Source organism: Periplaneta americana, chromosome 9, assembly GCF_040183065.1.
Source record: "Periplaneta americana isolate PAMFEO1 chromosome 9, P.americana_PAMFEO1_priV1, whole genome shotgun sequence".
Taxonomy (NCBI): Eukaryota; Metazoa; Arthropoda; class Insecta; order Blattodea; family Blattidae; genus Periplaneta; species Periplaneta americana.
In genome coordinates, this window is record NC_091125.1 from 153,837,662 (window position 1) to 153,849,883 (window position 12,222).

General features: G+C 37.0%; 1 protein-coding gene across 2 annotated transcripts; it reads right to left on the reverse strand.

Moving 5' to 3' along the window:
• Nucleotides 1-1,150: 1,150 nt before the first annotated feature.
• Nucleotides 1,151-11,569, reverse strand: LOC138706623 (zinc finger protein 853-like). Of its 2 annotated transcripts, XM_069836145.1 has the most exons (5): nt 11,313-11,569; nt 7,990-10,075; nt 6,485-6,589; nt 4,695-4,831; nt 1,151-1,409 (listed from the first exon to the last, which is right to left on the reverse strand). In XM_069836145.1, the coding sequence occupies exons 1-2, from the start codon at nt 11,414-11,416 to the stop codon at nt 9,169-9,171; spliced, it is 1,011 nt and encodes a 336-aa protein (XP_069692246.1). In that variant the 5' UTR covers nt 11,417-11,569; the 3' UTR covers nt 1,151-1,409; nt 4,695-4,831; nt 6,485-6,589; nt 7,990-9,168. The 2 variants fall into 2 exon arrangements, with proteins under 2 accessions (XP_069692246.1, XP_069692245.1); XM_069836144.1 differs by lacking the exon at nt 6,485-6,589.
• Nucleotides 11,570-12,222: the final 653 nt, after the last annotated feature.

A 12,222-nucleotide genomic window follows, 5' to 3' on the forward strand; every position in this document is an offset into this window, starting at 1 on the left:
ATAGTACACCCCAAGTATCTGAAGCTATCGACTTGCTCTACTGCCTCATTTAGAATTCGCAAGTTTATCTTCTTTATTTTTCTTCCTATATCATGGTCTTCGTCTTATTTGCATTTATCTTATATGGATCATAGGAGAAGAAAAAGAGAAAGGCAGAAAATAGGAAGGAATGGAGAATGCTGAGTTTGCAGTGAAAGACCTGGCCTTGGGCAGAACACTATGAATGAATGCATATCCTTTGAAGAGGTGGAAAAATTCAAATATCTTGGAGCAGCAGTAATAAATATAAATGTTTTTGGAAATAGTAATATGCGTTACAAGAGTGATATATTGAAGTTTTCATGTTCGAGGAAAAGTTTGAAAAAGCGGAACGTAGTTGAGCTTTTTTAATTTCCGAGAATTGAAAGAAAATATACCGCTCATGTATCGTACATTATTTTGTGCGAAGATCGTTTATTACATACCTGAAAGAGGAATTTCTAATTAGTTGCAATGAAATCTCCATCTTGGTTTCTGTTCAATGACGGCAAATTTGCAAAACAAAAATATCTATCTTCAACATTGTTGCTTTAAAATGTTTTCTGTGTTTACTATACTCCAGCAGGCCGTGATATACGTCTGTCTTTTTTTTCCCCCAGTCTATAAATGCGAACTTAAAACAAATGTAAGGTTATGTAATGATTTAGAATTTACTTAATTTTTGCAAATATTTAAAAACAATAATTAACAGTGCAATTTAGGTGAAATTGCAGTGGTAAGTTTCCAATTTATAATTATTACTATATTGAATGTCTCTAAAAATAATATGTTAAAAGCCTAAAGCAGTAAAATCAATATGTCACTTAAGCGGTAAGAAGAGGGAAATTGTTATGTGTATTAGGTTAGGAATGCTGAATATGGAATTTTAGACTGGTTTTGTGCGGAAACCAAGCAAATATGCACGATCTCGCAAAAACGTATTATATGTCTTTCACGTGTTAAATTTTAACATGTTTCGGCCTGCTATTGGCCATCATCAGTTCTGGAAAGCTAAAATGTGAGGCTGAAAGTGAACATTTTGTTCTGACAATAACTCTGAATGCTACTAACTTAATAACAGAACAAAATGCTATAATAAATTAGTGTGCAGCGACAATTCAGATAACTCACATAACCATCATAAAGTACATAATTTATTATTTTTAGCATTAATTATTTCTCTTAATTCTGTCGCTCAAGTTTAATCAATTAAAATAAATTTATCTTCTGGCTCGGCGATAGTAAGAGCAGACAATTCATCTTGCACTGTGCCTAAAATCTCATGACATTTGTCACTTCGTTTTTGTTTGACTTCCTGATGATCATCTTGGTATTGGTCATTGGATGGCATCTGAAGATTTTGGTGCAAATGGCACTGCACTGCATAGTTCCTGAAAAGGATATTCTGATATTATTCTTTTAGCCGATATTATTCTTTTAACAGAGGGGTAAGACTGGAAGGAGAAAAATTCCGAATGACTAACTGACTCTCTTGTTTATCACAGTCATCTACATCCCCTCCCCCCCCCCCAAAAATATAGACGAATTAAGTGTTATGGCATAATAAGCAGAGTCTTTAGAAAGATTTTGGCTATATTAGAAGTGGAGATACAAAACAAATATCTAAGGAACAAAGAACAAGCAGACCTTACAGCAGAAAATGTCGTGGCTAGACAAAAATCTTCAGTACAGCTCGACCAAGTTAAGTCTGCGAGCTGAGAGGGGAAGTTGGAGGCAGTTCTGTAGTGAAAGGAGGCGGTAACGAGAGGAGACCAGTACAGTTTCATATGACAGCAAAATTTTTTCTACTGCGCTTCAGTTCATAGAGCGGTAACAATTTAAGACGCTTTGAAATAGACTGTACTTCTACTTCTGCTTGACAGTGAGGTTTGGCGTTCTGATTGGCAAGTGTGGGCGTAGGAGAGAAAGTTGCATGAGGGGGGAGGCTGGGAGACAGCGTAACCATTGCCTTTATCTGAAGACAAGGACAAAAAATGCGTGCGCTCCGTAGTGTATTTTAAACGATGTGCACACATTGAAATCTGAGCGTCAAGTGACCTATGTGGCAACTGTGTTTTGCCTCTGTATTCCATCCAGATATCCCCACTCGCAGACTTGACTTGGACAAGCTGTATGCCACAAATGATGAAGAAAATGACTTACGGTACTAGAGAAGAAAATACACATTATGGTTGAATAATTTCAAGGGGAAAAATTGTTCCAGGCCAGGCAGTTGGTAGAGCGTTGGTATGTTTAACTAAAGGTCCTGGGTTCGATGCCCGGCCCCAGAACAATTTTTCCCTCGAAATTATTCAAATCACCTTTACCTGCTTTACCTGAAAGCTCGATTTGCATAATACACGTCATTGTTGATTAAAAGCAAACCACATTTCCAAGTCACACAGAGTTTGTGTGCCCGCAATGTTGGTTGCTTGACAGTTGTCAGCACACTTTGAGGTCTGTGGATATAGAGGGAAAAATTGGATCGGTGTTTGGTAGAGTTCTTGGGTAGCTCAGTTGGTAGAGCGTTGGTACGTTTAACCAAAGGTCCTGGGTTCGATGCCCGGCCCCGTTACAATTTTTCCCTCGAAATTATTCAAATCAGCTTTACAGGAAGTTATACCCGAAAGCTCGATTTGCATTGTACATATTATGGTATTTGTTGATTTAGAAAAGTCATATAACTCAAGTGCAATTTGTGTAAGTAAGAATGAAGTAAGAAACTGAATTTAAATAACCCTCTGACTTCCAACAGAATAATACACGGATGCAAAGGGGTCGCACTGGTAAGTGGCCAACTTGCGAACTGTTTCATATCTGCCAAAATTCGAGGCATCACATTCGCAATGTAAGCAGTATTGTATAGGTCTTTCAGAATAATTAATATTGATTGCTGATATGATATGGTATGAGATTTATTAAAATATGTAATTCCTTGCAACAGTAAACAATGTTCGTGCATAAAATTATGGGGACTATTTCGTTTATATGACGTCATTCTATTTTCGACCAATGAAGTGTAATGAAATTTTGAATTCCAACCAATCACAGTCAGACTTTGCGATAATTTTTGCATCTAGATTTATCACTTTCAATTTATCGCACGGTCATTCTTTTGTTTAGTCATCACCAACTGTTTCCCCATGAATTGATGATCATGAATACATTAAGATGCAACTACACGGTTAAACTTTTCTTTCAACTTTAAGGCAATGAATGCAAGATTGATATTTAATATTAATTAATATATTTACGCAGTGAAGACGACGTTCAAAACGGCGCAATCTTCATGCATCTTAATTGAACGTACCTTTTAAACTTTATTCTTTCAATATTCTTCCCAGATTGCACGCATTCACGATTGGAATATTGAACTTTGTAGATGCAGCTTTAGTTCCGTTACACACTACAGCGAGAATGCGTTTGTCGAGCTATAAAAAATGCTTTCGTGTAGCACTGATTGTAACGGTCGAAATAAGACACAGTTGACATTGGTCCTGCTCCCACAGGTAACATAACCTATAAGTAGCCTATAAAATTTGTATTTTGTGAATGAAATGAAACAATTAATAGAAAGTCAGATGTTCAAATTTATGTAACATTATCGCTTATCAAACCCAAAGACCTTGCATAGTAATAATAAGGTCTTTGATCAAACTGCCTTCTGTATGGCGTAATAAAATTCGTGTTTTAATTAGGCCTATCTATACAGAGATGGCTTCACTGTGTAGCAACATGTCTCGCTGTGAATACATAAGCATTGGTATATAGCTGTCCCCACTGTTACTGTTAAATTAAATTATGATTTCAGCAGATAATGAAAATTTTATGTTATAATAATAAGAGAAAAGTGTTGTTGTTGTTTTCTAATGCCAGGCGTTTGACAATAAAGTCATTTGACCTCTTGCACTCCAATATTTTTCAAAGATATTATCATGACTAGTCACTGAAGCACAGATTTTGAGGTGTTCCGAATCCATTTCTTGGTTTGAGTTGCACAATGGGCAGTTAGGGGACTGATATATTCCAATTCTATGCAAGTGTTTGGCCAAACAATCATGGCCTGTTGCCAATCTAAATGCAGCTACAGACGATTTTCGTGGTAAATCGGGAATTAACTGTGGATTTTGATGCAGAGAGTTCCATTTTTTCCCTTGGGATTGAGTTATCAAATTTTGTTTGTTGAAGTCTAAGTATGTAGATTTAATAAATCTCTTCACAGAGTAATACGTAGATTTAATAATAAGAGAAAAGTTCAGTACATGTAATTAACATTGTTAAACCTGTATTTCGCAATTGGCATTACTGAATAATAACATCGAATTTCTTTATTGCAGTAATCGATATTCATCTACAAGTATTTCAACTTCACAATGTCTGAATAGGTTAAGTATTCGTTAATAAATAATTATTAACATTTTGTGATCGAATTTTAGGGATATATTATTTACATTTTTATTTTATTCACGAAATAGTCCTAATAAATGCCACTCGAGGTCTGAGATTTCCCAGATAAATCTCAGACCTCTCGTGACATTACTACAGATAAGTTAAGCATAAAAATTGCATATACACTGTGAAATGCACATTGCGTAAAAAGAATCAATTTTCGACAGAAAATAAGCTCCATGCAAGTTTCCCATTGTATCATCACAAGATTCATATGAAAGCATTACCTCCAGCTGACTGTAGTGGGGACAGGCTTTCACTACATTTCAGTATTATGAAGTAAGTGACCCAACTGACTCTGCTAGAAACAACACCCTTCACATGCTGCAAGTGCAAGGTGGGCATTCACTCCTGTTAATGGTTCCTGCAACACAAAAGCAGACCTGTTTGCATACTGAAGCTTGAAATTGCAGTTTCTTACTGACCCAAACAACTTTACTTCAATATTTGACCAGAAAATTGGCAAGATTTGGCTGTGGCATCTGTTAGAAGCATTTTAAAACATGGTTCACAAGATTCCAAAATCCAACAATGCAGAACTGAGTCACAAGGACTAAAGAATTTCTGGAATGAATGCTTGCTTCTCTGTGGTCATAGACTAATACTGTGCATGAATGACTGTACACAACACATGGCACTTGCACAAGGAATAACAATGAAAGCCTTATAGCTCTGTAGGTATTAATACTACTGAAGCTTTCCTGGCAACGTGATAATTCAAAATTTTCTCGGGCTTCCAGGTGGGTCATAAGTTAGTGATCCACCGACGTTTCGAGGATGTTCATCTTCCTCATCTTCAGGGTTAAATAATATCTAGGGGTACCCCAGCTCCTTAATTTATAGTGCCAGAGGGAGGAGTCAGCCGATTTAGCCATAGGGCTAATTTTAATAACACCGAGGTCCTGGTGAAGTGTTCGGGCTACTGGGATAGAAGAGTAAAGGAAACCTTGGCCATAGTGGTGGAACGCAGTAACCTGAATTGGGACTCGGGTCTCCAACTAAGCGCGGCGTGGGCACCGGCTATTAAATTTCTCAATGCCCAGACGAAGGGCCGTCATCAGCAGAGGACACATAAGAACTCGTCCGCCGAGCCCATCGTGAGACCCGCGGTCAATCAGCCGAAAAGCACAAAGCAAGACGACACGTCGGCCGCGTTCTGCACTAATAAGAGCCAATTAGCTCACAGCTCCTCGGCTGACTCCTCCATCTGGCACTATGAATTGAGGGGCTTAGAACAAAAAGCAGGTAAGTGACATTATTAAGAAAATGAGGTAAGTGCGTGTTGTGATAGCCCAAAAGGATGTTTCTTTGGGATAAAATCAGGTAAGTGATCACACTGTGCAGTGCTGCTATATGGGCATCATTTCACAAAACTAGTGTATAATATTTCATTGCATGTAGAATTTTAACTGTAATTTCCTCAAAACTAGGTTTCCGTCACTTACCTGCTTTTTGTTCTAAGCCCCTCAATTAAGGAGCTGGGTACCCCTAGATATCATTTAACCCTGAAGATGAGGAAAATGAACATCCTCGAAACGTCGGTGAATCACTAACTTATGACCTGGCTGGAAGCCCGAGAAAATTTTGAATTATCTGTAGGTATTATTTTTTAACAGGATGCATGTAGAGCAGAATTTCTAAAAGTGTATTCAACAGAAGCCCAGGGTTCCAAAACCTAATTCTAGGGGTTCCAGGAGTTCTAAAAGGTTTATAAATTTTATTTTGTACTTAGCAGATACTATAAAATGTACACAAAAATCTCGAAAATACGAATTAATAACGTGAAACATCAATAATAAAAATAAAAATAATAATAATTATCATCATCACTGGCAATCATCATCAGCTTCATCATCATCATCATCATCATCATCATCATCTTCACTGGCTTGACAGCCCTATGGGGCCCTGGCCTTCCTCCTCCAGTTCTTAATTCCCAGAATCTTGATGATGATGATAATAATATAAACATTAATTATTATAAACATCTAAGGAGAAAAGGAACTGGCCACCCCACCCCATTATCTCCTGGCCTAGTTGCCTCATAAGTGGTGCCTTGTTGTTATCACTTGTGAGGTTCAGAACCTGTCTTCAGACAGTTGACTAAACAACAACAAAACATCTAAAACAGAAAATAATATTTATCATGTATCACTTTTATCACTGGATTTTCTGCACGTGTGTCCACCAAAACAAATAGTGTTAAAACAAACTAAATACAGAAACAGAAATGAGGCTACAACTTTACGCCATAAAACAATGTAGAGTGTGTCTTTTTTAAACTTTCTAGCTGCCTGTCTAAAAAACAATGCATTTGCGAGAATACAATTTTGAATAAACATTTCAAGGGGGAAAACGATGCCATTAGTTATGTTTGAGTGTAGGTTATCAATTCATTTTAAGGTCAAGTTAGTTTTTATTAAATCGGAACCAATTTTTTTTTTCATCAGATTCTGATTTTACGTACGAAAACAAACAACTTATTTCTTGAAGTTTTTTTTATCAAATTCACATTTTTAGAAAATATTAAACTAAAAAAAATTACTAGGTATGAGTATACGGTAATACTTTGAAACATATCATTATTTACCTTTAACATAATCATACTGGAGGCCTACTGTAAAGATAAAAACAGAATTTAGATTTTTATGTTAACTTTCGTGTACAGCTGCCCATTAACTTATTTCAGTAAGTACTAACTTCTCACTTAGTCCAACAGTCATGGAACTATTAATAGTTAAAACGAATGTTTAATAATAATAATAATAATAATAATAATAATAATAATAATAATAATAATAATAATAATAATAATAATATAATAAAATGACAAAATAACAGTAGTGGTAGTGGTGGTGGTGGTGATGGTGGTGGTAGTGGTGATGGGGGCAGTAGCAGCAGCAGCAACAATAGTAGAACAAAGAAAATGGATTACAGGAGTTACATGGTTACACAAGCGAATAAGAATTATAAGAATGGACAATGAGAAAATTTCCCGGTCTGTTTTTCTGCTCTCATGTGCTCTGTTAGTGTATAATTCCACTTTCAAATGCTTCTGTGTAATCGAGCACCTGCAAACGGTAGAACAGCAATCGCGATTCACTGGCAAGTCTGCTGAAAAGTATTTCTGCTGTCCACTGCTGGTGCAATATCAATGCCAGCTCTAGGGAAAAAGGCAGAACCTCGCCCTGATGCAGAGAGAGTGGTTTAAAGATCACTGAAATAAGGCACTAGGTACTACATCTAAGATACCGAAGCACAGTGTCCATACTTATAATTCCCTATATGCTGGATACACTGTAAGTTAAATGAGGTTCCATGATGGTAAAGGTTTGAGAAACACTGGTATAGAGTATTACAGAAATGGTAACGGACATTTATCCCACATAGGTGCCCACTAAAATGTTCCGCATTAAAACACGAACACATTTATATTAACTGAATTGTGACCAGAGATAATGATATTTACAATGCACATAAACAGGAAATCTGAGCACGTTCAATAAACTGGATAATACTCACACTATTCAGTTGAGATCCTTCTAATGTGACTCTCAGAGCATACTACAGCACAGATTTCCAGCCTCAAGCTTAGCCATAAGCTTACTGCTTCACCGTGGTTTATTTCCATCTATGTTTAAATCTTATTCTCTTGCTGCTATTTAAGTTTGCTTGGAGCTCACTGACTGGTTGTTGCACTTTTCGTTGGCTTGAAGCTCGCTCCTTTGCTGCTGTTCTATTTCCAGTTGTGCTTGAAGCTCATTTTTTTTTGCTGCTTTTCTATTTCCAGTTGTGCTTGAAGCTCATTTTTTTTTGCTGCTTTTCTATTTCCAGTTGTGCTTGAAGCTCATTTCTTTGCTGCTGTTCTATTCGCAGTTGTGCTTGAAGCTCATTTCTTTGCTGCTGTTCTTTTCTCAGTTGTGCTTGAAGCTCATTTTTTTTTGCTGCTTTTCTATTTCCAGATGTGCTTGAAGCTCATTTTTTTTTGCTGCTTTTCTATTTCCAGTTGTGCTTGAAGCTCATTTCTTTGCTGCTGTTCTATTCGCAGTTGTGCTTGAAGCTCATTTCTTTGCTGCTGTTCTTTTCTCAGTTGTGCTTGAAGCTCATTTTTTTTTGCTGCTTTTCTATTTCCAGATGTGCTTGAAGCTCATTTTTTTTTGCTGCTTTTCTATTTCCAGTTGTGCTTGAAGCTCATTTCTTTGTTGCTGTTCTATTCGCAGTTGTGCTTGAAGCTCATTTCTTTGCTGCTGTTCTTTTCTCAGTTGTGCTTGAAGCTCATTTTTTTTTGCTGCTTTTCTATTTCCAGTTGTGCTTGAAGCTCATTTTTTTTGCTGCTTTTCTATTTCCAGTTGTGCTTGAAGCTCTTTTTTTTGCTGCTTTTCTATTTCCAATTGTGCTTGAAGCTCATTTCTTTGCTGCTGTTCTATTCGCAGTTGTGCTTGAAGCTCATTTCTTTGCTGCTGTTCTTTTCTCAGTTGTGCTTGAAGCTCATTTTTTTTTGCTGCTTTTCTATTTCCAGTGTGCTTGAAGCTCATTTTTTTTGCTGCTTTTCTATTTCCAGTTGTGCTTGAAGCTCATTTCTTTGCTGCTGTTCTATTCGCAGTTGTGCTTGAAGCTCATTTCTTTGCTGCTGTTATTTTCTCAGTTGTGCTTGAAGCTCATTTTTTTTGCTGCTTTTCTATTTCCAGTTGTGCTTGAAGCTCATTTTTTTTGCTGCTTATCTATTTCCAGTTGTGCTTGAAGCTCATTTTTTTGCTGCTTTTCTATTTCCAATTGTGCTTGAAGCTCATTTCTTTGCTGCTGTTCTATTCGCAGTTGTGCTTGAAGCTCATTTCTTTGCTGCTGTTCTTTTCTCAGTTGTGCTTGAAGCTCATTTTTTTGCTGCTTTTCTATTTCCAGTTGTGCTTGAAGCTCATTTCTTTGCTGTTTTTCTATTTGCAGTTGTGTTTCAAGTTCACTGCAGCACTGCTTTTTGTTTTCAAATTCTGACTTCGGCTGCATCCATTGCTGTTGCTCCCTCAGCAGTTGGCCTTCCAATTTCAGTCTTAGCCGTCTTTCTATCTGTAATTGTTCTTCCATCTTTTTCAGCACTGTTTCAAGATTTGATCTACAAGAACGTGATAAACTAACACCTTCTGATTCTCTCCCGCAATTGCTGTCCCTCATAGGAACCTGAGGAGACAAGGGATCTTTCAATGATAATGTATCATCTGAAGGCTGTGAAGGTTCTTTCTTGGGAACAGCCAAAGATGGGGAATAATTGTCTGTATGCTCAGGGACAAGAATTGGAATAAATGTTGGGGGGCAAATGGATGTTTTGGCATAGGTGTTGGTGGGCACTAAAACTCTGAGCTCATCTTCAGAATCCAAAACTGTGGGAACTGGACTTTCAGGCAAAGAAATTGACGAGAATGATGGTTCTGGTTTCAGTATTAAGTCCAAGACTGAATCATGGAGAGACGGCACAGCAGTCCAGTTGAGACGTGTTCTCTTATTTGTTGTGAAGTCGGTGTCAGAGAAGTGACGACTACACACCACTTTCCTACATAAAGGTCTTGCCTCCTCCACAGAGCAGGGCATGCCCAGCTTCTCTGCCCATAGTTGAGCCCTGCAACAAGGATCTGTCACTAGCAATGCATGGATGTTTTAATTAACGGAACAACTGGATAATACCCACGGCAGAGCAATGTCGATAGTCGACGTTACTCGCTGGCCACTAGTCACCAGGCCGTACAGAGCCGTGCCAAACAAAACACAATCGAAAGGTGGTAGTAAAATTCGCGACTATATTCTTAAATAATTCACTGCACTAGTCAAGTGCAAGACTTCTGGCTTCTGTTGTATTCAAACAATTATAAAATACGATAATTTGGTCCAGGGAGCATCCGTTTTTGATGCAAAGATAATTTGTTTGGCTTGTTTCTTAAATAAAATTACGAAATGGCGTTCCTGTGCTTAACATTTAATAAAAAAAAATAAATATAGCAAAACTGTTTTGTCTCGAGACTCTCATCTAAGTCACGTAATCTACTCGTACTTCAATATATTTGCGCAAATATATCTTGTAGCTAACAGTGGTGTTATCTCTCAGTAATATTCAGAACGAAGGAGGTAGAGAGAGAAAAGAAACAAATTTCTCCCTACAACGACGCCACACATCAACGTAGTGTTCTTATGTTGGCGAGATTGTGTATTTACTTAAATTTGGTGCTAAACGTAACGACACGGTTCAAAGATACCGTGGGAAATCTCCAGTTTAGCGCAAATTTAAATTTTAAGGGACTTGTGTAAGTGATCCTGAATGCTTCACGTCTACATCTAGGCTGCACAGAAACAAACCTAACCCAAATTCATTACCATGATAATCTGAAAGCTAGGCAATGTCTCATTTTTCACTTTGACTAATTTTTGCTACTGAAAGGCATTATATGCTTACCAGTAATATTACGACGTTGAAAGTATGGTGAAGTACATTTTTTTTTTTTTTTTTGTAGATAGGGAGATACAGTATATAACGATTTCGTAAGATCGAGGATCAGTGACAAGTTAGGTTTGGTTTGTTCTGGGTTTTGGTATGCCGGTATATACGTTTATTGATATAATTTTTGGGATAAAATCTAAACGAGGCCAGCTGTTTTACCTTAACGATAAATTTTCACCGAAAAGTATTTGAAAGTTTCTCTTCTCCTACAAGAACCTAACTGCACAACTTTCAAATTTAATATTGCACTCCACCTTGCAAGTTTAGCACTGTAAAATTTACAATTCTGGGTAATGACTTAAGAAGGTTCTTACAGCAACGTTATTTCCAATATCTAAACACCTATCACTGTCAAGATACTTACCTCAAGGGATTCCGTGGAAAGAAGAAAAATCTCAATTCTGGATCACTTCTACTAGAACCAGGACATCCATCCACACTACAGTATTTCAACATCTTCCGCACCATTCCGAAATTAATACTTACATTAGCTCTTAAGTCATAGTTACAATTAAAAAGTAATATTATTACATTTCCAGCACAATACTAGTATTCAGTGACAAAATAACCTACACCTCTCCAAAACAAAACACATCAATCGCAAGTGAAATCAACAATTCATCGATGATAGCAACGACATCTATTATTTAATACTTTCGCCGCCATGACCATCTTTCTCCATGGTTGAATACATTGCGGGAGATTTGAATGACCTACCCAAATCCATACCTTAACGTAATTTGGATTTCTTGAAATATTATTATTATTATTATTATTATTATTATTATTATTATTATTACTACTACTACTTACTGGCTTTTAAGGAACCCGGAGGTTCATTGCCGCCCTCACATAAGCCCGCCATTGGTCCCTATCCTGAGCAAGATTAATCCATTCTCTATCATCATATCCCACCTCCCTCAAATCCATTTTAATATTATCTTCCCATCTACGTCTCGGCCTTCCTAAAGGTCTTTTTCCCTCCGGCCTCCCAACTAACACTCTATATGCATTTCTGGATTCGCCCATACCTGCTACATGCCCTGCCCATCTCAAATGTCTGGATTTAATGTTCCTAATTTATTATTATTATTATTATTATTATTATTATTATTATTATTATTATTATTATTATTATTGTTATTAACTTCAACTACACCATCTCACTTTAATGCCGATGTCATGAAAGCATGAAACTCTACCTTCATGTCTCCCAAACTTCATGGCGTGTAAAGAGTCGAATTTCCTAGAAATGTCTTTAATCCAGACTACAG